The 27,412-nt window shown below is 42.4% G+C and overlaps 1 protein-coding gene across 1 annotated transcript; it reads left to right on the top strand.

The window, feature by feature from the left end:
• Positions 1-3,917: 3,917 nt before the first annotated feature.
• Positions 3,918-26,788, top strand: fbxo8 (F-box protein 8). Its single transcript, XM_060924885.1, has 6 exons — positions 3,918-4,124; positions 16,847-17,186; positions 19,470-19,596; positions 19,872-19,990; positions 20,652-20,848; positions 24,324-26,788. Exons 2-6 carry the CDS (start codon positions 16,855-16,857, stop codon positions 24,509-24,511), a joined length of 963 nt encoding a protein of 320 aa, XP_060780868.1. The 5' UTR covers positions 3,918-4,124; positions 16,847-16,854; the 3' UTR covers positions 24,512-26,788.
• Positions 26,789-27,412: the final 624 nt, after the last annotated feature.

Here is a 27,412-nt window from a genome sequence, read left to right as displayed (position 1 = left end):
CGCGTCACATACGTCAGAGGAAAGAGTGATGTGATTGGTTTAAGCTTCATCACAGCCTTTTCTGGCTTCGACCAGTAGCAAACTGAGGCATTTCAGGGAGGCGGGTCAACCACGGGCTCTGAGAAATGGTTGGGCTTAATATCTTGGCCAGACCAATAGCTTGTAGAGCTTTGTCGCGTTAGCCAGACTAGGCTTAAAGATCAATGCCAAGAAGACCAGCTGCATGCTGATAGGCATATTCCATTATCAACGCCCATTTCAGCAGGACGAAATCCTTGACATAACAGTGGACGACAATCACTTGGAGCAGGTGAATCATTTCAGGTACCTTGGCTCAATCATCTCAAGTGATGGCTCCATAGACAAAGAAATCAACGTCAGGATCGGGAAAGCCTCTGGAGCGTTCAACTCCCTGAACAACATTTGGAGAAACCGCGGAATTACTCTCCGCAAAAAGATCAAGATCCTGGAATGTGGTGTCTTTTCACTCCTGCTATATGGCTCCCCAACCTGGGCCCTAATAGATAAGCAAGTGCAACGTTTGGAAAGCTTCCAACACTCTTGCCTTTGTCGGATCTTAGATCAGACCCTCCAGGATTTCGCGATGTTGCAATTTGCAACATCAATGCAAATTCAACCAATTCCCGTGAATTCAGGGCAGTGTTGCAATTATATCCAATCACCGCAACTTTCCCGCAAATTTGACCAATCGTTGGCGTCGTCTTGAGGTGACGTCAACAAACTACCTTCCACCTTACTTCCATGTATACGTTCAAGAGAAGCAGCATGTGCAAGTCTCAGGAGAGACTGCCTGCACACAGCACTAGTATTAATAGTTTTTTTTCTTATATGAAGGCTGAGGCATTTCCTTTTGAATTTGAAGTCCGTGTTTATATAGGCTTCAATTCTCTATAGTGTTACTGAAAGTGTGTTATATTTACATTGAAGCACTGTGTGCACGTTATGTTTTTTTGTTACATAATACAAGAAATTAAAGGATGCCAAAATTTTGCAAAATGGTATTTTATTTTCCACTGTCTAGGCAGCTTCAGTATCATACTGTGAGGTTCTGTTCAAATTGTTTTTTTTTTCTTCTATGAAGCTTGAGCCGGGCGGCATGATGGTGTAGTGGTTAGCGCTGTCGCCTCACAGCAAGAAGGTCCTGGGTTCGAGCCCCGGGGCCGGCGAGGGCCTTTCTGTGTGGAGTTTGCATGTTCTCCCCATGTCCGCGTGGGTTTCCTCTGGGTGCTCCGGTTTCCCCCACAGTCCAAAGACATGCAGGTTAGGTTAACTGGTGACTCTAAATTGACCGTAGGTGTGAATGTGAGTGTGAATGGTTGTCTGTGTCTATGTGTCAGCCCTGTGATGACCTGGCGACTTGTCCAGGGTGTACCCCGCCTTTCACCCGTAGTCAGCTGGGATAGGCTCCAGCTTGCCTGCGACCCTGTAGAAGGATAAAGCGGCTAGAGATGATGAGATGAGAAGCCTGAGCCATTTATTTTATTAGTTTATAATTATTGTTTAATTTAGTCTTCAGGAGAGACTGCCTGCACACAGTACTAGTATTAATAGTTTTTTTTTCTTACATGGAAGCTGAGGCATTTATATTTTAAGGTAACTTCATGTTGTGCTGTGAGGTTCTATGCACTTTAACTTTTGAACCAACAGATGCATTTTGGATAAGTAAAGCCTATTTTTCTGCATTTTTGTAGTCCTGGTAATCTTTTATATTGGTAAAGTTGTTTATAGGACCATTTCTCAGTGTCTTTGTTCTTTTAATCAATAGTTTTTCAGTAATAACTTAAATTATTAGATATTCTGTTAGATATTCGTTGGGATGATTACATCCCCAATAAAGAGGTCCGCGCAAGATCTTCCTGCATCAAACTTGGTACCTGTGCTCAGTTAAATAGGCTACGATACTTTGGCCACGTCGCAAGAATGGAACCATCTCGACTACCAAAGTTCCTTCTTAACTGGACTCCCTCACATGGTGCCCGAAGTGTTGGATGACCTCGTCAGAGCATTTTACGATCTATTGCTTCTGACATAAAGCATCTACTGGGTGAACATCGGGACATCGGTTCCACTCTGGGAGTCGCCTCCAACAGGATCCAATGTAGGAACCTTCTAACCGAGCATGAGCAGGCAGACTATAGATGACCTTACCAAGTACAAGTAAGTAAGTAAGTAAGTAAGTAAGTAAGTAAGTAAGTACAATCTGTCTGTCTGTCTGTCTGTCTTTTTAGCCATGATTTTCTATCTCTCTTTTTATCTCTGTCTAAACCATATTTCCATTTTCTGACATTCCATATTTTTGTGCTTTTTTTATTCCAACCTGCAACGTGAAAGTCATCTTTACATTCTCCGTCTCAATTTTCCTCTTTTAACAATGTTTTAATAATATAATAACATATAAACTATCCATCCATCCATTATCCGTAACCGCTTGTCCTGTGTAGGGTCACGGGCAAGCTGGAGCCTATCCCAGCTGACTACAGGCGAGAGGCGGGGTACAGTACACCCTGGACAAGTCGCCAGGTCATCACAGGGCTGACACATAGACACACAACCATTCACACTCACACCTACGGTCAATTTAGAGCAGGGGTGTCAAACCTGATCCATAAAGGGCCTTGTGGCTGCAGGTTTTCATTCCAGCCATGCAGCAGCACACCTGACTTGGCTCATTCAATCAACTGAACTGTCTTCACACAGTCAAATACTTGCAGCCACACCCACCCTTGATTAAAGGGTGGGTGTGTCAGTTGATTGAATAAGCCAAATCAGGGTGCTGCTGCATGGCTGGAATGAAAACCTGCAGCCACATGGCCCTTTATGGATCAGGTTTGACACCCCTGATTTAGAGTCACCAGTTAACCTAACCTGCATGCAGAGGTGGAAAAACCCAGGTGCAGAAAGTAAAAACCCTGCCACATTTTTGCTCCAGCCAGTTCAGTGAACCAGCTGATCCTAATTACCACATCCCCTAAGCCAGGCTGATGAGCTAATTGGTGAAATCACCTGTGTTGAGAGCACAGGGAGAAGGAAAACCTAAGCAGGACTTTTACTTTGTCAATCCAGTTTTTCCACCTCTGCCTGCATGTCTTTGGACTGTGGGAGAAACCGGAGCACCCGGAGGAAACCCACGCGGACACGGGGAGAACATGCAAACTCTGCACAGAAAGGCCCTCGCCGGCCACGGGGCTCGAACCCGGACCTTTTTGCTGTGAGGTGACAGCGCTAACCACTACACCATAATGCTGCCCACATATAAAATATGATACACACAATTATTTACACAAAAGCATTGCCTCTTGAAGAGAAATAGATTTAGAATTGAAATCTAAATTTCAATTTTGAAAGGGGGGAAAGGAACAGAAAAATAAGTTTGTGTTGCTTAATTCAGGTCAGTATGTTTTTGGAAATTATTTTACTACTTTTTTTCATGTACTTAATCAAATATAAAACGTATTGAGTGCTAACTGATTCATCCCAACTTCATCTTAATTTGTCGCAGGTAACAAGGATATAAGACCAGGATTAAAAATAGGATTGCTTTTTTTTTCTATTCGATTTTATTTTGAAGACTATACTCGACTGAAAGTGCTTTTTTGAATCTATGGGCAAATATACTAAAGCAAATTACGTCATTTCCGTTCAAAACAACGAACGTCAAAGTTGACAACAGTGAACGTGCCGAGTTGAGGCGGAGCTCTAAGTATTTTTTTTTAATACGTATCATTTTTATAATTAATAATTTTTTATTTTAACTCTTCTTGCTGTTTAAAAGTCTTTATTTTTTAAAAGAGTGTTTTTAATTACATTTTCGTTTTGTTGCGCTTGATAATAAACGTTTTATTTTTTAATATAAAAGTGGGCGTGGTTATAGGGAGGAGGAGGCGTGGTTGAGCAGATGAAGCTGAAGCTGGTCTGGTCAGTCTCAGTGGCAGAGTGGCTGAGAGTACAGCGGGGTTTCTGGAAGTGAAACAGCGGTGTTTCTGCTGGAAATGCTCTCTTTATTTGATTACAGAGTGTGAAGGACATTTTCGCTCCCTAGCTGATCAGACCAGCGCTGTTGTTTCGTCGCGGCGGCGGTAGAATTAATCCATAACAACACACAGGTGGGTAGTGCTACCATGGGCTGAAAACAATACTTGGTGACGTGACAGATAAGACAGCCAATCAGAATGCGAATCCGCGTGACGGATTCTCATTCTAACCAATGATTTACGAGGAAGGCGGGGTTTGAGGTTGTAAGTCAGTCTAACTTAACATGGACTGTCGACTCTCTCATTACTGTAGAATCAGAACTGAGTTTATTTTCCAAGTGCCTTTTCACATACAAGGAGTTTGCTTTGGTGCTTCGTATAATAATAATAATAATAATAAAAGGCAAAAGTAGTTCTTAGAATAATAAAAGACAAAAGTAGTTCTTAGAATAAAATATAAGAAGAATTTACATAAATGTACACATTTTTTGAAAAGTGGACCTATTTAAGAGGTAAGTGTATGGGGTGGTTGTTTTGAACTCCAAGCTGGACAGTATGTCCTGGAATGTGCAAAAATAGGTCACAAGATGAAGAAGGGTCATGACATGATTGTGTGAGACGAAAAAGAGAATATGTGCAATGGGTTAAATCAATAGAAAGAAAGTGCAACTTTATTCATCACACACTTGTGAAATTCCTCTCTGCATTTAACCCATCTGAAGCAGTGAACACACACACACACATACCCAGAGCAGTGGGCAGCCATGCTAACAGCACCCGGGGAGCAGTTTGGAGTTCGGTGCCTCGCTCAAGGGCACGTCAGCCCAAGGCCGTCCCATATTAACCTAACCGCATGTCTTTGAACTGTGGGGGAAACCGGAGCACCCGGAGGAAACCTGCACAGACACGGGGAGAACATGCAACCTCCACACAGAAAGGCCCTCGCCGTCCGCTGGGCTCGAACCCAGAACCTTCTTGCTGTGAGGCAACAGCGCTAACCACTTACACCACCATGCTGCCCCCAAGCTGTACAGAGTGAGCCGGAATGTGCAATAAAAGTTCACAGGATAAAGACGACCATGTGCAAAATCACATTTCAGAGACAAAGTGCATTAATGTCACAGATTGAAAGTGCGAGACTGTGAGTTGGCCTAGTGCAGGGGTCTTCAATCCTATCCACAAAGGGCCAGTGTGGCTGCAGGCTTTCATTCCAACCAAGCAGGAGCTACACCTGATTTCACTTGTTTAATCATTTCACCCTCGTCTCCAGTCAACAATCAAGTGAGCCTCCAATTTGGCTGTAATGAAAGCCTGCAGCTACACCGGCCCTTTGCGGATAGGATTGAAGACCCCTGGCCTAGTGGCTAGCATGTCCGCATCTTGACTGGGAGATCACGAGGTCTACTCGCAGTTGGGTCATACCAAAGACCATCATAAAAATGGTACCTACAACCATCTGGCAAGGCACGCTGCAGTGCAGATGCGAGTAGGGAAGTCAAACTCTTGCAGCTACCAGAGGACTAGCCCCGTACTGTAACCCTGGCTGTGTAATAGGCGAGAGGTCGAGGACTATGGACACGGAGATCGGCACTGTACCTATGCGCCTCAAAGAGCTGGTTAGTACTGGGACAGGAGACTGCTTGGGAAGACCAGGTCCTGGCGTGGAAGGGACTTTGACTTGACTTTTGAAAGTGTAAGTTAAGAGGTTCGAGTCTGACCTTGTTCTTCAAGTGCAAATATGTGTCAAAACAGTGTGATGTATGCAGGGATGATGTACGAATCTAGAATGCTGTCTCACGCGAACAATAACTTTGATGTATCTCTGACTTCCTAGAAATATTCCGATTCTCTGGGGTCCTCTGCCAAGTCAAGATTTAGAGAAAAAGTTGAAATTTGTGCCTTTGACCTGTGCATGTTAAAGCCTTCTGACTAATACAGAGGATTTAGCCTCGTTACCAGCGATTGAATACCCTGATATCAGCGTGAACTCTTGTTCTACAAACCTCGTGGATGACCAACGTACAAATGAAGGTTTATAAGAACCGAGATGCAGACAATTTCTTTGTGCCTGACTGGGTTGGTTGGTAGCCTTCTCATCAAACAATTAAGATGACAGGGTGCTTGTTCATGCTCGCGTCAGCTATTCTCAATGATCTCAAGAAACACGGCTCAAAGGTTCAGTTTAATCAGCAGAAAACATAGCCTTATTGGTAATGAACTCTTACATGGTGGATATAAAGTGGTCACCACACACATGGATGTAATTAGCTTTTTCCTCAGTTAAGTCCTTGCGGTTTGTGTTTGAACCACAGCGCACAGTGTTCTCTGGACAGTTCTTCATCTGTTTTGTTGCCGTTTTTACTTATTTTGGGAATTTTGGAGAACTGTTTTTGCTTTGTCATGAGTAGCATTACCACAATTGTATCCTGTACACAAAGTAGGCATTGTCTTTCTTCAAAGGCAATGCAACCAAAAGAAAATCATGAAGTGTTGCAGCAGCTCACATGTGGAACGCTGCTATTTTGGTGGTGGTGGTGGTTGTTGTTGTTGTTGTTATCCAATATGGTGGACTTCCATTCTAAAATAAGCGTGACACTTGCACACGAAGAATTGATGAGGCCAGCTGCAGTGGAGAAAAAGCTGGTCTTATGGCATGAGGTTTTGTTTCTGATGGACCACAATCTCCTACCAGAGGGAAGTGATTCAAAAAGTTTGTGTCTGGGGTGAGAGGGGTCGGCCAAAATCCTTTGTTCTCCTCGGGTTCCTGGACTTACACAGGTCCTGAAGAGATGGAAGGTTGCAGCCAATCATCCTCTCAGCAGAGTAAATGATGCACTGCAGTCTGGCTTCGTCCCTGGCAATGGCAGCAGTGTACCAAACAGTGATGGAGGAGGTGAGGATGGACTCGATGATGGTGGTGTAAAAGTGCACCATCGTTGTCTTTGGCAGATCGAACTTCGGCTGCTGCAGGAAGAACATCCTCTGCTGTGCTTTTTTTTTTGGTAAGGGAACAGATATTCGTCTCCTACTTGAGGTCCTGAGTGACTTGTGAGGCGGTTCTTTGTCCTATACCCAGCAAGGGCTATGGGGGCACTACCGATGACGTTTTAACAGTCAATCATTGGTCTGTCTAGGGCATTTTAAACTTCGTGGAGCTCATCAGTGGGGGAAGCCATGGCCTAAAGGCTAGAGAAGTAGCTTTGGGACCAAAAGGTTGCTGGTTCAAGTCCCTGGACCAGCAGGAATGGATGAAGTGCCCTTGAGCAAGGCACCTAACCCCCAATTGCTCACTGTCAGGGTCCTGTGGTATGTTATTCTTCTCTGGATAAGAACATCTGCTAAATCCTTGTAAATCTGTTAAATTCTCTCCAAGCTTGATCAGTGGCTAATTTAGAGTAGCCATTTAACCTAACTACATGTCTTTGAACTGTGGGGGAAACCGGACCACCTGGAGGAAACCCACACAGACATGAGAACATGCAAACTCCACATAGAAAGGCCCCTGTCCTCGAACCCAGAACCTTCTTGCTGTGAGGTGACAGTACTAACCACTACACCACCGTGCTGCCCCCACAGAGGTTACTGGGGAATCAAACAGAGTAATGGGGGAGGGTGTAGCAGAGCTCCCCCTGAAGTCTACAATAATCTCCACTGTCTCTAGAGCACTGTCTTTAGAGCATTGAGCTCCAAGTTGTTCTGCCTGCACCAGGACACCAGATAGTCAGTCTCCCACCGGTATGCATGCAGACTTATCCTTATCAGAGATGAGTCCAATGAGCGTGGTGTCCTCTGCGAACTTTAGGAGCTTGACAGACTGATGACTGGAGGTACAACTGTTGGTGTACAGGGAGAAGAGTAGAAAGGAAAAGGACACAGCCTTGGGGGATCTGGTGCTGATGATTTAGGAGTCAGAGACGTGTTTCCCCAGCTTCATGTGCCGCTTCCTGTCAGACAGGAAGTCAGTGATCCACCTACAGGTGGAGTCAGGTACATTCAGCTGGGAGAGCTTGTCCTGCAGAACAGCTGGGATATTCGTGTTGAAGGCAGAACTGAAACCCACAAACTGTATCCAAGCATAGGTTCCTGGGGAGTCTAGCTGCTGGAGGATGAAATGAAGAGCCATGTTGACAGCATTGTCTACACATTTGTTGGTTCTGTAGGTGAACTGCACAGGGTCCAGGAGTGGGTCAGTGATGGCTTAAAGGTGGTAAGGTACAAGGTGCTCAAAGGATTTCATAACCACAGACGTCAGGGTGATGGGTCTGTAGTCATTTAATCCTGTGATCCTTGGCTTTTTGGGGACAGGGATAATGGTGAAGTCCTTGAAGAAGGCTGGCACATGGCATGTCTCCAGCAAGGTGTTGAGATGTTTGTGAATGCTAGAGACAGCTGATCAGCACAGTGCTTCAGGGTAAATGGTGAGACAGACTCAGGACCTGCTGCTTTGTGGGAATTCAGCTTCTTGGAGCTAACTGACGTCCCTCTTCAGAATACAGAGTTTTGAGGCTGTGGTAATGGGTGGATGAGCCTCCAGGGTAAGAGGTTGGAGAGAGGCTCTGGCAGCAGTAGAGGTGGTGGGTAGGGGCTGGAGTGTAGCGTCATGGGGGATGGTATCAGGACAGTCCCATTGTCTGGGTGGCCAGGCACAAGTTGTTAACAGAGTTGGGGGGCTGAAGGTTTGTAGTTGATTTGTCAAGCCCTTTCCAGACAAATGTAGAGTCATTGACTGAGAACCGGTGTTGGAGTTTCTCAGAGTATAGTCATTTAGCTTCTCTCCCTGCCTTGCTAAACCTGTTCATAGACTCTTTAAACCTGTTCCTGTCCCCACTTCTGAACACTTCTTCCTTTTGCAACCTTAGCTGTCCTGAGCTTGTCTGTCAACCAGGGTGTGTCATTATTGTAACTCCCCCTGGTTCATGATGAAACGCAGCAGTCTTCACAAAAGCTGCTGTAGAACGTCACAGCCTCTGTGCACTTATCCAGATTGTTGGTAGCAGTCCTGAAGACATCCCAGTTTGTACAGTCCAAGCACACCTGAATGTTTTCCACAGCTTCATTGCGCCACATCTTTTGATGTCCTTGCGACAGGTTTCCTCAGCTTTAATTTTTGCCTGTATGCAGGAATTAGGTGGAACATGATGTGGTCAGAGTGTCCCAGTGCAGTGTGGGGGACAGCATGATGGGCATTGTTGACTGTAGTGTAGCAGTGATCCAAAATATTCTCCTCCCCGATCAGGGGACAATAACGAAGGAGTCTGGGTTGGTCTGCTCCACACCCAGTATCTAGTTGGCCACCATGGGCTGTGCGTCCTGCACATTGGCCTGCAGTGGAATGTAAACACTGACCAGAGTAGAAAGGTTTCAATTAATGAAAAATGATTCCAGGTCAGGAGAGCAGTGTTGCAGGATCACTGCCACATCAGTGCACCAGCTGCTGTTTACATAAAAACAGATTCTGTCACCCTTTGTTTTTGCCAGAGAGATCAGTGTTGCAATCTGCGCTGAAAAGGTGGAACCCGGCCAGCTCCAGCGCAGAGTCTTGTACAAGTCCGCGTAGCCACGTCTCCGTGAAGCATGATGTAGGAAAGTCACTGTTTCTCCCCAAAGCAGCTGGAGTTTGTCCAGTTTGTTGGACGTTGGAGAGAGATCTCGCAGGTAGCGGAGTGCGAAGTCTGTGCCGACGTAGGCACACGAGTGCACCAGCACGTTTTCCTCTCCTCAGGCATCTCACTGAGTGAGCAAAGGTGAGCACACCTTTGACCAGAATGTTCAATAATTCCACGGGTAACACCAGAAAAGTTGGTTCGAGTTGTTCTCCTGATGTTCAGGAGCTCTTCTCTGGTGAAGGAGATTTAAGTATCGTAACGGTGAACTGAGTTTACAAAGATATTGATACAAAACGATGAGCACTAACATACCGAGGAAGCCATCTGCGGTGCCATCTTCCATAAGAAGACCAAAATAAAAGCAAAACGTGAATGTTTGTTTAATTTTCTTCTTCATAAGGACTTTTAATTAAATTTGATGATAGTGTGACTAGTTTTTTTTTTTTTTTTGAGGCCAGCAGTCAGGACTCCATGCAAATGTAGACAAATGATCTCGTGTACTGAGTGCCTATGGAAATATTTTGGTGTGAGAGAGGGACAGAAAAAAAGAACAACCCTATGAGAACATGCTGGGTCGCAGAACATTCACCTGTCAGTGCCAGAGCTCTTATAATCAACCTTTTGTTGCGAATATTGAACTAAAGTTTTCTCTACAGTCAAACCTCGGGTCACGAACAACCCTATTGACGAACAAATTTTGCTTCGATTCACGAACGATGCTTTCGATGCACGAACGCACAAACTGGCGGGCTTCCACATCACGTGAGGCTCGCAGCAGCATCAGTTGTTCTCAAGGTGGCGTGCTGTGAATATTGTTCGTCATTGCGTTGTGTTGATACGATTTTTTTTTTTTTTTGCTTTTTGCGTTCTATTAACCCTCATTATGGCTCCCAAGAAAGTGAAAAGTGTTTAATGACGGTGCTCCTCCTCCGTCCACGTGTGCCAGCAACTATCAACCACAAAGGTGAAGTGTACTGTACAATTGTTTTATTTTTGTATTAACCTTAATTATAGAAAAATACGGTATCTTTAATTCCTTTTTGTATTTTTTTTCCCCACACATAAACGTATAAGTTACAAAAAAAACTGTTTCTGGGGCCGGTGAACGGGTTAATTGGATTTCGATTAATTTCAATGGGAAATTAATTCGGTTCGTGAATGGAGTCAAAGAACGAATTAAGTTTGTAACCCGAGGTACCACTATATTTGTTTAATGGTGTTTTTAATGATGCTGCAGTCTTCATTGTCCCGTCTGTCTATCCGTCTACTGACTTATTTTCTTGCTTATCTGTTTATCTATCTGTCCTATCTGCCTACTTCTTTTACTTAAAACAGACTGGCTGTAAAAACACAACACAATTTTTAATATGTTTAAAATGATAAAGTAATTATTGGGGTTTTGCCTTGTCTCCATGGTTCAAATATGAAGCATGAATGATTGTCTCGTCTCATCATCTCTAGCCGCTTTATCCTGTTCTACAGGGTCGCAGGCAAGCTGGAGCCTATCCCAGCTGACTACGGGTGAAAGGCGGGGTACACCCTGGACAAGTCACCAGGTCATCACAGGGCTGACACATAGGCCAAGTTTACATTAGACCGTATCTGCCTCGTTTTCTTTGCGGATGCATTGTCCGTTTACATTAAAACGCCGGGAAACGGGAATCCGCCAGGGTCCACGTATTCAATCCAGATCGTGTCTGGTCCGGTGCTGTGTAAACATTGAGAATACGCGGATACGCTGTGCTGAGCTCTAGCTGGCGTTGTCATTGGACAACGTCACTGTGACATCCACCTTCCTGATTCGCTGGCGTTGGTCATGTGACGCGACTGCTGAAAAACGGCGCGGACTTCCGCCTTGTATCACCTTTCATTAAAGAGTATAAAAGTATGAAAATACTGCAAATACTGATGCAAATACTGCCCATTGTGTAGTTATGATTGTCTTTAGGCTTGCCATCCTTCCACTTGCAAGTGATATGCGCTGGGATCACACACACAGCGGCTCAGTCCCGAATCACTGCTCGTGCGCTTCACTCGCGCGCTCTGTGAGCTGCGCAGGGCCGGAGTGCGCACCCTCCAGAGGGCACTCGCTGTTCAGGGCGGAGTGATTTGGAGCGCAGGATGCCTGTGGAGCCGAGCGTATTCGTGTATTGGCGTTGCTGTGTGCACACTAATCGTTTTAAAAACGTTAATCTGATGATCCGCTGATACGGTCTAATGTAAACCCCACCATAGACACAGACAACCATTCACACCTACGGTCAATTTAGAGTCACCAGTTAACCTAACCTGCATGTCTTTGGACTGTGGGGGAAACCGGAGCACCCGGAGGAAACCCACGCGGACACGGGGAGAACATGCAAACTCCACACAGAAAGGCCCTCGCCGGCCACGGGGCTCGAACCCGGACCTTCTTGCTGTGAGGCGACAGCGCTAACCACTACACCACCGTGCCGCCCCCGAATGATTATCAGATATATTCCATTCAGCTAGCGTGGTCTTAGACGAGTAGCTGAATGGAATATATCTGATATACCACAAAAAAAGCCAGCTGATATTTATTATTCTACATACACACTTCATTTTGGGTGTTCAACGCGTCTTTTTTTCAAAACTCTCTCAAAATCTTCCGTATTTAACAAAACGAACCTGGAGGCCATGTTTGTTTACAAATTCTCAGTCACTCGCTAGTGCAGAAGTTTTACGTCTCTGACATGTGACGTCATGTTGTCTTGACGACCATGCAGTATCATAAACCATATTCAGCGCTTATTCTCCATTGCAGAGTGATGTAATGCACGTAGGATAAGCGATACGCTAACAAAACCAAATGAACGAAACCCGCTAGAAGGGAATAGAACACGTGTTTTTATTCCATGGGGAAAAAGTGTCCTGTATGGAGAATCATTACTTATTTTTGTAGGTAATATTTTACATGTTTGGAGTGATCATGTGGTATATTGCGTTTAGATTTCTTTTACGTAAACGGGATAAAAGGTATAAAGTGTTCAGGGCATTGTAATGATTTACTTTTGTGAAAATAAAGACTGGATTGTTCATTTCAGCTTTTGTGCACTTTCCTCAGTTATGGAGTCTAATTATAGGAAGGTTACTCAGCAGGTTCGATAGCTTTGTCTGAGTCACACCAAGACTCTCTCTCACACACACACACACACACACACACACACAATAAGCGAAAATGTGCATGTGCCTGCACTGACCTTTTACTGACCTCTAATTTGATATCACAGTGATTTCTGACCTTTTTATTTTTTATTTATTTTTAAACCACTACCTGTACCTGCTTTCCTCAGCACAGTGCACGAGTCCGGACTCTGATCTTTACACTAGTGCACGTGATTGGTCAGAAGGTGTTTGATTTATTTCCCGTAACAGCAGCTCTGACCGTAGCGCAGCTCCAAATCACAGGTTTACATTCATATGGTCTTTAAGTTACCTTTTCTGTAGTAACAACTTTATTAATATTAAATCAATAAAAATGTGTCTTCCACATAAGTTTAGGAAGTTTTATTCCGAGCTTTTGGACCTGCGGTCCATCATCAGGGACGGAATGGAATGTGTATTCACAAATGTCAACAAACTAGTTATTTTCGATTAAACTAAACAGTCATGGGCTTGTTATACCTGAAGGTCATCTGTCTTTAATTAAAAAGATGTGAATTTTATGTAAGGTTTTTAGTTTGTCTTGTTTTATTTGCCTTTTTTTTTCTCCCACCCTTAATTCAATATTTCTTGTAATTTATTTTATTTTACAAGCACGTGACCATCATAACGCAAGTGAACAGTTTTGGTTTTGATTAAACTAGTTTGTTGGCGTTTGTAAATACACCTCCTGTTCTGTCCCCTATGATGGACTATAGGTCCGAAAGCTCGGAATAAATCTTCATAAATGTACGTGGAAAATATTTACCAGCTGGGAGGTCCGTATCGTGAAATACCGTGACCGAGGTCTTGAAAGTACTGAGCGAGGCCCTCTGGGCCGAGGTCACGGTATTTCACCATACGGACCGACCTTAAGCTGGTAAATAATATATTAATTTTTTTCTTTACCAAATTCTAACAGAAAACGAGAGCGCCTGAAATGGAAAACCGATCCGAGCCGCCATTTTGAATCCTCATTCACGGCTGTAATGCAAATGGCTTCCTCCCCGGTATACAAGTGCACTTCCATGGCAGGAAAAAAACTACATTTTGCCGCCTAGGTAGTCCCCTATTTATACAAAATTGAGTCATTCAGGGTTCAGCCATGTTTTTGCTCGGCATTAGTGACAGAGGTTTTTAGCTTTCTCCTGAAATATTTTCTTTTATTTCTTCTTCCTCAGGGTAGTAAAACTCGCTTTCGCTGTGAACACTGTCGTTATCGCTATTAATGCTATTCTCCTGAGAAATGCGAAAATAAATGTTGACAAAAATTGCTACTATGTTTGTTGTTGTGAACGAGCGAGTCGCCAGAGGTCCGTATCCGGGATTGGCTTGCCAGCTAATCAGAGCGCAGGATTTGATGGAAACCAGACTGTGAAAAAAATAAATGGCTTTATTGACGTAATATGATTCCCATATACAAACTAACTTTAGGGCCCGTTTACACGAGGACGCTGTCGGGTAAAAACGACTAAATATTTTATCAGAAGTGCCTTTCGTTTACACGGGGACGGCGTTTCCGAGGCTGAAAAACGGATAAAATTGAAAACGCCTTCCAGAGTGGATAAGTTAAAAACGGCCCCCGTTGCATATCCGTCTAAACTACCCAATACGCAAAACTCTGCTCGGATCTGCTCATGTCGGGTACGCGTTTACGTCATACATATGTCATATACTGTACATGCCAGCCCGGGAAGTAAGAAAGTAAGTAAAAAAGTAAGAGCATGTCTGATTACATCGATCCAACGGACCTTCAAGCTGCTCTGTGTTTTAATGCAGTAGATGTGTTTTCCTGCTCACCCGCCCAGCTGGAGCTCCTCAGTTTGGTGTCGCCAAGTTACACACACGCGCGTGCCGTCTATTCAAGCCGCTCGTGAAACCATTTTTTTTAAAATAAATTTTCATACATACTCAGTATTAATTAATTTAATATGTATATGTGATAATTATGTGATTAATGTATAATTAGTATTTACCCGCCATCATGTCATCATTCATATGGACCGCAATGGAAATAAGTTTTAAACTTTCTTGCGTTATCCATGTACAACTAGTGTATATTTTCCATATTGTATTTATTATATCATGTATATACATTGGTTTACTAAATAAACAAAAAAAATAAAAATAAACCCGAGACTGAAAACAAAACCAGCAGCCGAACGGGTTTATTTTGCTGAGATGGACACTGCCTTTTCTCTTCTTCACCGAAACAAGAGTGAGTGTTACTTAATAAAGGCAGATTAAAAGAGTTTCGGTTTGGTCCTGCTCCTCCCTCGAGCACTACAGTACCTCAGCCGGACCGGTGTTCTGTAAAGTTATCCTAGCAAGTTCGCATACAGACCGTTTTATTATTCAAAACAAGTCATTACAAATTATTTGACTCGGCCAAAGACTCGACCAATACGCACAAAACATAAAAATCGGCAAATGCGTGAAATTCTCACCGATTTTCTATCAGCCCAGCTGATCGGTGGGACAAAACTACTGTTGAATTTTCCTACCCTCCTGGATTTCGCGCATGCGTAGTAGGCTTGGTAGGATAACTTGACAGAACAGCAGCGCAGATGTGCAGATCAGACAAGACAGAAGACGTTGCGCATGCGTGCAGACATAGCGGAGACATTTATGCGTCACCGTATAGACGCAGATTTCCTCCTTGAAAACAGTCGTATAGACGCGGAAAAAAGTGAGAACGAAAACGGACTTTTGCGTTTTTGTTTTATACCGTCCCCGTGTAAAGTGGGCCTTAGATTTATTAATATTCTTGATACTGTGAGGGTTTTTTCTGCACTATATTGCCTTTACGTTGTATTATTTCTTCCGCCTATTTATTTATTTGTAATTGGCATTCATGGTGGGCAGCAAACTAAGAATTTCATTGTGCAAGAGGACATGTTCTTACAAACACTTTGAACTTTTTTTTTTCTGTATTGATGGAAGGAGTCTCCAGTGTCGGTCAGTCGGCGGTAAAGTTGTTAGGACAGAAGAGTTTACGCTGTGTGGCTTCTTGGTAACGTGGCGCGTGTGAGTGATGACAGTAACTTGAAATGGATAAAAAGTGCTGTTTGTTTCCTCATCATTGGTGAGTCAGAGGAAGAAAACGCTTTGTGACGTTCTGTAGTCGACCAGTGACTGACTGACTTTATTTTCCTGTAAACATGTAAAAGCTCGTTAGCGTCAGCGAGTCATTACACCCAACTTCAGAGAGAGCAGTGATCAGGTTTTGCTTTTCTATTTGTACAGTCGGAGCTGTGTAACTCCCTCTACAGGGCACGACCCATGACCCGAGTGGCTTTTACATCCTTTATAATGGACTGTAAATCAAACGGAGAGGCGTTTCAGTCTGTGTGTAATCGCTGTGTGTGGGGGGGTCATTTGGTTGCTAGGCAACAGATATGGCAATTGGTTATATATTAATTTAGGATTTCTTATCTCTCGTGATCTCGAGTTATTTGCTTCTGCAGTGGATCTTGGATTTGGGAGCGATCCTGTCTTGTGTGTCGGAGCTTAAATTAGGGATTAAGATGGGTATTTTTCTTTCTCTGCCCATTTTAAAAAGCCTCATTTGCAGGTCAGTAAGAAACGATTGAATAACCCTGAGGTGAACACTGCAGTCTGACACAAACACTGATGAAGAGTTTAAGGAATTTAGCCGTTATTCTAACAGAGCTGATGGATGATGAAAGGATTTCCTGTAAATTAAAAACGAGTGTAAGAGATTATATTCTGTACTGAAGCGGTGTAGTAATCACAGGTTTATTTTACAGTGTTTTGGGTTTATAGAGCTGAATCAGTCACACACGTCCCACCTCCGTTCAGTCCTGATTACAGGAAGTGATATAATGAATGAAGCCTTTTGACAGGCGCCTGGTCCGTACTTCACACGCTCTTCTACGCTACGCTTCGTTTCAGCTGGAGTGTTGAGAACGTTCCATAAAACTATGAGATGACTCCAGGTCATGGAAATGGTCCTACTTCTTGTAGAGCAAATGTTCTCATAAGGATGAGGGAAATCTGACCATTTTAACTTTGTGGGGACTTTTGGCTGATGCTCTGGAGGAAACGATTTGTGTGTGTGTGCAGGTCTGCAGATGGGTCAGGGCCTGTGGAGGGTAGCGAGGAACCAGCAGCTGCAGCAGGAGTACAGCGAGCAGTGTTTCCTCCAGCGCAGTGAGCGTCGCCGCAGGATGACGCCGCTGATGAGCGAGACACCGTCACAGTCACGCCGAACGCCACAGTGTCACGCCGACCTCGGACACCTGCTGCGCGCACGCAAGGCCAAAGAGGAGCAGGGCTTCATCGACCTGGACATGCTGCCTCCAGAGCTCGGCATCACCATTCTGTCCTACCTGAACGCCACCGACCTGTGCCTGGCCTCCTGCGTGTGGCAAGAACTGGGCAATGACGAGCACCTGTGGCAGGGGTGAGGGGTCACACTGTGTGCGCGCACGCTTTGATAGACACCCTAATGTGATGCATCATATAGAACGATCCATAAATAGAAATCTACAACAGTGTTATCGTATGTTTTTAATTTGTATATCTGCCATCATCTCAACTCTTATCTAACTCCCATCATCCAGCCATCATAATCTATCAATCCATCTGTCTATCTCTGTTCAATATAATCTAATGTATCCATCCATCCAATATAATCTAACGTAGCCATCCGTCCATCATAATCTAACGTATCAATCCATCCATCTATCTGTTCAATATAGTCTAACTCCAGCCATCCAATATAATCGAACGTATCTATCCATCCAATGTGATCTAACGCCATCCATCCATCCATCATAATCTAACGTATCAATTCATCCATCATCTAGCTCCATCAATCCATCCGGTGTAATCAAACTTATCCATCCATCTATCTCTGTTCAATATAATCTAATGTATCCATCCATCCAATATAATCTAACTTATCTATCCATCCATCCATCCATCCAGTATGATCTAACTCCATCCATCATAATCTAACGCATCAATCCATCCATCTGTTCAATATAGTCTAACTCCAGCCATCCAATATAATGCCGCTTTTCCACTACCAACGCGGCTGAGTTGGGCTGAGCCGTGCCGTGCTGAGTTGGGCTGAGTCGGGCTGAGCGGGGCTGTTGGAGTTGCATTTCGACTACAACCGCGCTGAACCGTGCTGGCTGGAAGTGGGTGGACACATTGGGTGGAGTTAGCGAAAGTGGGTGGACGTCACGTGATGTCGTTAGGCGGCGCAAACAGTGACATCAGTGAGCTTTTAAGCGGTAGTCTCACGACCCGGATAGTAAACAATAAACATGGAGGACATGGAGTTGTTAGTGTTGCTGGTCTTGGTGCTGTGGCTTGTTGTCACTGACAACGCCAACAGATACTGGCAAGAGCGTATAGATGAGGCGAGGCGCATAAGGCTTCAGAAATTCTCGTAATTATTATTCTTCCGGGTTTACGGTGTTTACAGATCCCAGCGTGCTCGCGGGGCGTGTGTGGGCATGTGAGGACACTCCTCCTCACCAATCGGTGCACAGGGGAGTGTCTCCTCACGCCCCCAACCTCACTCGGCTCGGTTTGGCTCGCTTCAGCCCCACTCCAAAACGGTGCGAGTTTTAGGGGCTAAGCAGGGCTGAAGCGAGCTGAGTCGTGCTGTTCTTTGGTAGTCGAAACGCGAGCCGTGTCGGGCTGAAGCGAGCTGAAGTGAGCTGAAAAAGGGTAGTGGAAAAGGGCCATAATCTAACGTATCCATCCATCCATCCATCCATCCATCCATCCATCCAGTATGATCTAACTCCATTCATCCATCATCTAGCTCCATCAATCCATGTGGTGTAATCAAACTTATCCATCCATCTATCTCTGTTCAATATAATCTAACGTATCCATCCATCCAGTATGATCTAACTCCATCCATCCATCCATCCATCCATCCATCATAATCTAACGTATCAATCCATCCATCTGTTCAATATAGTCTAACTCCAGCCATCCAATATAATCTAACGTATCCATCCATCATGATCTAACTCCATCCATCCATCATAATCTAACGTATCCATCCATCCATCCATCATCCATCCATCCATCCATCATAATCTAACGTATCAATTCATCCGTCCATCATAATCTAACGTATCAATTCATCCATCATCTAGCTCCATCAAGCCATCTGGTGTAATTAAACTTCTCCATCCATCATAATCTAATGTATCCATCCATCCATTCATCCAGTATGCACTAACATATATCTATCCAACCAGTATAAACTAACTTATCAATCCATCCATCCTCCCAAGCAACCTGTGTAGAACTAATGAATTCTCTCAGATGCGTGAAGAAACTTTCACCTTCACCACAATATGCGTGTGGTGTTTTTTTGTTGGTTTTTTCCCCCTTCCCTCTCACCAGTTTATCTGAATAGTTTAGATATAAAAGCATGTTGTTCCTAAAGAATGGATGAATAAATGAGCGCATTCTCATTCATTTTCACTCACATCAGCATTTTAGTTAAAACAAACCCCTGTAATGAGCGTTGATTGGTTGATTGGGGTTCTTTTTTAAATTCGCATAAGAACTCCCAGTACTGTCTCAGTGTGAAATCTTGTGCTCAATTAAAAATAAAAAAAACTGTTTCTTGGTCCCCAAAATGTCAGATTAGTGTTTCTCCGGTTCTCTTGCTCACTTCTGATGTCTCCTCTGTCTCTGTTCACTCGTCCAGCTTGTGCAAGTCCACATGGGGTCACTGTTCCATCTACAACCGGCTCCTTCCCCCCGGCTTCTCCTACAGAAAACTCTACATGCAGCTCGATGAAGGAAGTTTGACGTTCAACGCTAACCCTCAGGAGGTGAGTAGGACTGGCACGCCACGTTCTCACGCTAGCACGCCTGCTTCTTTTCACTGCCAGGATCACAGGCTGGTGTTTAGGTGCTCCGGTGTTCTGGTTAATGATGAGAGCGGTGGGAGCCGTTCATGTTTTATAGCTTCGTGCATGGCATTGGTGCAGTTCACACAGCTTTAGGGTTCACGTGATGTGCATGTTTTAGCCCTGACACACACTCACTCTCTCTCTGTGTCTCCCTGTGTGTGTGTGTGTGTGTGTGTGTGTGTGTGTATATACAGGGTATCGCTTACCTTATGTCCAGAAGCATTCTCCTGGACCATCCGAAGGAAATCGCCAAGTTCATATTCTACACCAGAACGCTGAACTGGAAGATGCTGCGTATTTATCTTGATGAACGGTTTGTTTTTCACATTTTTAAAGGAAGTAGAAGGAGGAGAGAAATCTAAATCACAGAAATGGCCATTGACGGATTAGACAGAGTGTTCACTACGTCATGTATGCTTCCTGAAAGTAATGCCCCCCCCTAAAAAAAAAATGCTATATCCATCTGAGTATTTTTTTTTTTTCTTTAGCAAGCATGTGAAATTTCTTAGTTTTGTATTTATTTAATTTATTTTTTCCCCCAATCACCAGTGTATGTTTTAAATCTAATCCTCCTGACCAGTCAGGTCACAAACTGGAAAACAAACCTGAGAATATAAGGAGATTTATAATATATTGAATGGAAAATATTTCACTGTAAATATTCCATAACTAAAAATAAGTGTTGGGGGGGGGGTTGGTCCATGATGTGACGTCTCATTTTTGCGGATTCCGCATGCCATCGAGTTGCAAGTTGATTTTCTGTCTCAAAAGCTCCAGCAAAGACAAACTGCCTCCTCGTCACCAGAGTTACGCCATCTTTATTTCATCTGCACGACTAATGATGCTGAGATATCAAATCTTCAGAGCTAGTTCATTATTTAGTAATTTTCTGTACCTGGTGTGAAGGCAGTGTTAATGATTTTTATTTATTTATTTATTTATTTATTTATTTTTTATTTAAATCTTCTCCATAGTCGTGAAGTTCTGGACGAGCTGGTCACACTACACAACTTCAGTAACCAGTTCCTTCCCAACGCATTGAGGGATTTCTTCAGACACATTCACGCGCCCGAGGAGCGCGGCGAGTACCTGGAGACGCTCATCACAAAATTCTCACACCGGTTCTGTGCCTGTAACCCCACGCTGGTGAGGGACGTCGGCCTCACGCCTGGTGAGTCCACGTCACCTTCACTTCAGCTCAGCGATATGACAAAATGTATTAAGAGAGCCTTTATTGTCATTCCACAGTCACCCATACAACGAAACTGACGTGCCACAACTGAAGTTGTATTAAAAACACACGAACAGACATAAAAACACACAATATTCGTCGTGTCATAAAAATAGAATGAATAAATCAAATCGATTGTGCTTAAAAGTTATTGCATTTCATAAAAATAAGCAAAAGAGCATTTTAGCGACCCGTGTGTGTATTAAGTGTCCTGACAGCCCTTGGATGTTTTTATTATCTGCATCACGAAAACAAACCAGCAGTATTAAGGGTGGGTCTTTTTTTTTTTTTATATATATATATATATATATATATATATATATATATATATATATATATATATATATAAATATATAAAATTATGAAAATTCCCTGCAAAAATAAATGGCTTAAAATAAAAAATGTATATATTTTTTTTAATCAATTCTCATGATAAATAAGAAACATTAAATCACCTGCTTTGATTTTTCAAGAGAAAAATGTTCGAGGAAGAAAAATATACCAAAGTGCTTACGATATCTCAGTAAAGTGTATTGTGACAGAATTTATCACGATCTTAATGATATCGTTATATTGCCCAGCCCTATTTGACACAGCAGTCAAGTTTTTTTTTTCTGCACAGTTTATAGAGTTCTTTTATTTTAATTTTATGCAAGTGTGTATTATTATTTATTATGTTCCCAAAATGTATTTATTCTTTTCGCAATATTGTGTGATTTGATTTTATTTAGTCTTGCGTAACTCTCACTCGAGTTTCCTTCAGGATCAGTAAAATTTCTTCTCGCAGTTCAGGATGACTGAAATATCAAATCATTATTACGTTTAATTTATATTGTGTTTCGGCCTGGTTGATGTAATGTCAATATCGTCATCAATTATGTCACAATACACTTTCCTGATCTATCATGGAAAGATATTTATTAAAATAAATACAGCCAGTATTTATTTTAATAAATAAATTCAGTTATTTATTAATAGCAATTAGAAGGAATGATTTGATCTGATGCTAAAGGTTTTTTTTAATCTCAATTATAAAATGTTAATTTATATACTTATATTTTTCAGAAGTTTATATAGTGTGTTGAATTGTCTTCGTTACACTGTGCTTCGTTATAAACCGTTAAAACCCTATTGATGAAGCTTTTTATATTCGCAGTAAATTATTAATTGTAATCTTAATAATGCTGAGAGGATTCATTTACTGAAAAATGTCAAGTACTAAATATTTATTTATGATATAAAAAAAAAGATAAAAAAAAATTAGGCACTGTCTGAAAGCAGAGCTCCTGATGAGTTTATAAGCAAAATATTTGTGAGGGCAGAAAATCACCCTGAATAGATTTTTTATTATTATTATTATTATTATTATTATTATTATTATTATTACAGCACCATGAATAAACCTCGAATTGTGTCGTTTTTCACCTCAGTAAATCTCTGCATATTATTGTGACCCCAATAATGAGATGCGCATCGCAGTTACTATACATATTTATTCCTTTCTTTGATGCCATGCGCCTGAAACAACGACACCACATTTATTATGGTGCTGGGTGCCTGGGGGACAGCAGTGAACCCGAGCTTTCACTTTACAGCACTACTGTAGAGTTACCGTTCAATATTATCACACATAAGAACTAATCGATATTGATCCGCGGTAGGTTTAGCTTATCTAACACTAAGGAAAGATGCTCGTATTTGCTCTTGAACTGTACAGTAATTGTTTGCACGATTGTGCAGAGTAAGAAATTGTTCAGGTTAAAAAGATACTGTACATTGCCTGCCATTGGGGGGAAAAAAAACAAAACAGGAGGATAAAAAGCTACTGGAAAACATCCTCCTTGACTGAATGCAGTGTATGAGCTCCGAGGGTTCGAGCTGTGATTCTTGAGATTTCAAACTCCGCACCAAATAAACAGTCTTCTGGTTCCAACTGTCAACTCGCCAACAAGCTAGTGGACTAATAAAACTGTTTTAAGTCTTTTTATATGAAACTGTCATGAATATTTTCTGTAAAATGTGTTTTGTAAATAAATAATCCTGCATTATTTTTTAAAAAGCAAATTAAAAATGAGTGCTGGATCAAAACCCATCTATCTTATGGGCATAAAGATACGAATTTAGTTGTCCGGTGGTCAAATATTCATGAGGTGCGTTGCCTTCCGCTTATGATCAGGTTCCCTGTAGTGGTAGTCGGATGTCGTTCGTATGTACGTCCGTTGTACGGTCGCAATAGCCATCAGAAATCAGGTCAACACTTGACCAGATTCTCTTGCGTACGGCGCTTCGTTATTAGAGCTATTTTTTTAGTGATGGATTAAGTTTATAGTGTGGCTTTTTGTTTTATAGCGGTGTATTGTTTTAAAAAATGGCCATAAAGTAGATTATAGAAATCAGAAACGCCACAATAATCGTGTAATGAGAATGAAATACTTGATGTGCTGTTCAAGGAAAATAATCAACCACAGGATGGTGCGATGAAATTGAGTTTCTGTTACAATGCTGAAGTTTATTATTTTTCTATAACGGCACATCCCTTAGTATTTTATTCTTCTTTCACTAATCTGTCTCTCAGTTAATGAAACAAAAACGCAGCTCGTCACATTCCGGAGAAACCGCAAAGCATTACAAAGTGCCGACACTGAAGACTCCTTCCATAGATATTACATAAACATTTAAAGCTTCATGAACTCTGGTTTAGTTAGCGTACGCTCCTCACACGGCCACTAAAACTCGGCTTATACTCGAGACTCGCGGCCACGTTTGTAGTCGTAGTTGGTGGAATAAGCGAGTGTGAGTGCATGTGAGCGAGCCAGGATGGTACTAAAACCTCACGGTCTCCAAAGCCATGGTTAAGCCTGCAGGCTTAAAGTGTTAGCAGAGAAGGCAACGCTCCAATCCAGCTAGCAGTGCGACACGTTCCTCCAAACACACACAAGGAACGGCGAGCTTCGTTCTTTCGTTTATTCATTCACAAAGTGTCCGCGTCTGTTTTACGCAAAAGATATAATCAGGGCTGCTTTTTCAGCACTAAATTACAGGTTTCCTTTTCAGTGTGTTTGGTTTCTGTTTAGCGTTTAAAAATTATTTACTCCAAGTGAGATGGAGGCAACAGAGGTCATGGTGAAAGTGACCGAATCAGACGGACTGCTTTGTAACCTTTAACCTTTCGCTTCTTCAGATCTGTTCGTGGCTGGAAAAATGCAAATTGAAATCCGATATGAGTTTGTTTTGAATCATTTGTGATTCATAGGGATGATGATGATCCTTATATCTGTAATATTTAAAAAAAAAAAAAAAACCTCCAAAAATCACATACTGCCCCTTTAAATATCTGGCTTTCTTTCAATATTTTGTATCATGGCTTATCCGTGATGAGTGCACTGTATTTAAAAGTGTGAAACGTGTGTTGCAGATGCCGTGTACGTGCTGTGCTACTCGCTCATCCTGCTCTCCATCGACCTGAGCAGCCCACACGTGAAGAACAAGATGTCCAAGCGCGAGTTCATCCGTAACACGCGGCGCGCCGCACAGAACATCAGCGAGGACTTTGTGGGCCATCTGTATGACAACATCTATCTGATTGGCCACGTGGCTGCCTAGCAGATCATACACACTCGTGTGCGCACGCACATACACACAGGCACTGGCCAATAAAACACTCGGCTATGGCACTGACACGTATTCCGCTAATACGAAAGGGTTCCTCCGAGGATGGAGACACATCAACGCTGAGGTATAGAGGTATTCATTAGGATAGTGTAGGGAACGCTAGACAGCAACACACACACACACACACACACAACATGGGTTGCCTTAAGAGGCAGAAAAGAGTAGCGACTCGCTCACAGCTTAAAACTGCAGAGCCATGTAGCCACACAAAGCTAAATGCAGCCGTGTCATTATAAATCGATTGTAATCTCCACGCTTGACATGTGACCCGAGTCTGCTCGCTCGCCGTTTATTACATTTTTGCTCTTTTTTTTTAAATGAAGCCACAGTCTGCGAACGAGATTATTTTTCCATTCGATGTCTGTCTACCCTCTCTCTGCATCCGTTTCCTCTCTTCTTTATATCCGTCGATTCCAAAGCAGCCGCAAAAAAACATCTGGTTCGATCCGGATGGAAACGAAGGGTTTTTAGATGTTGACGATGTTGATGTACCAACAGTCTTCATCATGTGATTGATTTTTCAAAACAGCTCAATGTTGCTGACAAACTTTCTCGGCCTGAAGTGACGTATAACAGAAACGTATCGAGATTCCGAATAGGAACCGGACACGGAGATGAAGATTCTTGACCAGTCCCAAAGCCGTAACGTTGGCAGCTCTCGGCCCCAGGTTCGATCTGGGTTCTCCGGTTTCCTCCCAACTTCCAAAAAAAAAAAAGTTTGTTGCACTGGCATCTCATCCAGCGTTCCTGGGATCGACTCCGGTTCCACAGTGACCCTGACCTGGAGCGAAGCCCTCACCCTCACTGAAGATCCCGTTCTTCTAAAGACTTGGAAATCCTAATTCTCTTTGGAATCATTTTTGAACTCGTAGCTCATTCAAGTCTGCTGGACCGAGTAGCAATTGCTTTAATGATTGCCGTTTGTGTGTGTGTGTGTGTGTGTGTGTGTGTGTGTGTGTATACACACCGCTTTAAAATGAGGTGCGTGAGGATGCGAAGGGAAGGGAACGCCTCGCCTCGCTCCCGCCGCCTGTATAACCTCTCGCTGCTTCTGCTGTAACACAAGCGAATCTCTGACACTGTTACTGTTCAGTTGATCAAGAGCACTTTAACCCGACGAGAGAGGTTGTGGTGTGGTGGTTTTTTTTTTTTTTTTCATTATTATTATTATTATTGTTGAATATTCTATCCATCCGTCTTTCTAATTTGGGGTTTATGTATGCACATGTGAAGGAGCTCCACAGTAGTGCCAATAGCAATGCTGAAGTGTGTGTGTGTGCACTGACATAACATTCGCATGATCTATTATAAACAGATATGATTAATACGACTTGTTTTATTTGCACATTTATGTACATATGAGTATAGAGGTTTATATAGAAAATTTTATTTTTAAATATTTTAGCTAATTTTTTTTTTAATTTTTATTTTTCCCCCCTTTCCCTTAATTGATAAGGTGACTTCTTTCTTTCTTCCTCGCTCTCATACACACACAAAAAAACCACTTGCATCATTGATGTCCATCATGCAAATGAAATGCTAATGATGCAAACAGAAGTCCGGTGTATATCTGTGTTTTATGCAGACTTTTTTTTTTTTTTTTTCTTCCCCTCCCCCATGTACATCCCTACAATCGTTCTGCTGCTGTTCTGAGAAAATCTCTGACCCTTCAGGAAACAACTCTTCCATTTTATCTAATAATTTGGCCTAATTATCATGTGTTTAGAAGGCATGTAAGGTTTTAAAAGATGTACGACCTTGGTATCGCTTTGAATCGTCCTGTCAAATGATCATCACTAGTGCTGCGTTTGATTGGATCCAAGCTAAACAGGGTGGAGTGCTGAGAGTAAATAACTGTCACTTGCACTAGAAGTGAAGATGTAACAGCCTCGGGACGACGCCGGCGTCCATTCACACTTATTTTTTTAATGTAATACCGGCGCGTGTGCGCACACTTGTTTGTTCGCTTTCCCGGAGGCCTTATGCGACGGAGTAATAAAAGATTGTCGCAGGATAAAGTTGGCTTTTCTCCTGATAGACTGCAGAATTAAACCCATAACAATGAAACGCTGATGTTTTGATCAAATTTATTCAATATTAAGAAATTAGTAGGTAATTGTTTTTGAGAGGTTTCTGAATGACAACACTGGACTAAAATACTTCTAGATTGCATAAAAAAAATAAAAATGCTGAAAAGCATTAAAACTGCTCTGGCTGTGTGTCTAATCTGTATGTTGGTGTCTCAAATATTAAAGCTTGACAGGTTGTTTTTAAAGTCGAATTAATATATTTTTAATTTAATCCTGTTTAGAGTGGAATCCTTTAAAGTTCACTTGTGTACTAGCTTTACTTTAAAAAAAAAAAAGCTAAATTGTGTTCAGGTTTGATTTAATGACGGCTGGAATATTTGACCATTTTTATACTGATGAGTTTTAGTCCTTTTGGGAAAATTCATTGTGACCTAGCGCTCTTTTTTTTAAATTTATTTATTTTTATTTATTAAAAAAAAAAAAAAAAAAGAGTACTAGGTCATAATGAATTTTCCCAAAAGGACTAAAACTCCTCAGTATAAAAATGGTAAAATATTCCAGCCGTCATTAAATCAAACCTGAACACAATTTAGCTTTTTTTTTTTCCTCCCAACGTTCCTGGATTTCTGAGTCACTGGGATCGAGCCAGAATTTGGACTGAACTTGAATATGAATTGACCACTTTATTAGGAACACCCATCCATCCACCTGTACAACTGTTTGATGCGGTTCTCTAATCAGCCGATTCCTCGAAAGCAGCATGATGCATAAAATTACGCAGATACAAATCAAGAGCTTCGGT

This window comes from Neoarius graeffei, chromosome 7, assembly GCF_027579695.1.
Source record: "Neoarius graeffei isolate fNeoGra1 chromosome 7, fNeoGra1.pri, whole genome shotgun sequence".
NCBI classification, from domain to species: domain Eukaryota; kingdom Metazoa; phylum Chordata; class Actinopteri; order Siluriformes; family Ariidae; genus Neoarius; species Neoarius graeffei.
The sequence above is the reverse complement of the archived record's forward strand: the minus strand, read 5'-3'. Positions and strand labels throughout refer to the sequence as shown.

Coding starts and splice junctions, on each gene's coding strand:
- fbxo8 (XM_060924885.1), top strand. CDS start 16,855: ATGGGTCAGGGCCTGTGGAGGGTAGCGAGGAACCAGCAGCTGCAGCAG. Junction 19,597..19,871: donor TCAACGCTAACCCTCAGGAG/GTGAGTAGGACT, acceptor GTGTATATACAG/GGTATCGCTTACCTTATGTC. Junction 19,991..20,651: donor CGTATTTATCTTGATGAACG/GTTTGTTTTTCA, acceptor TCTTCTCCATAG/TCGTGAAGTTCTGGACGAGC.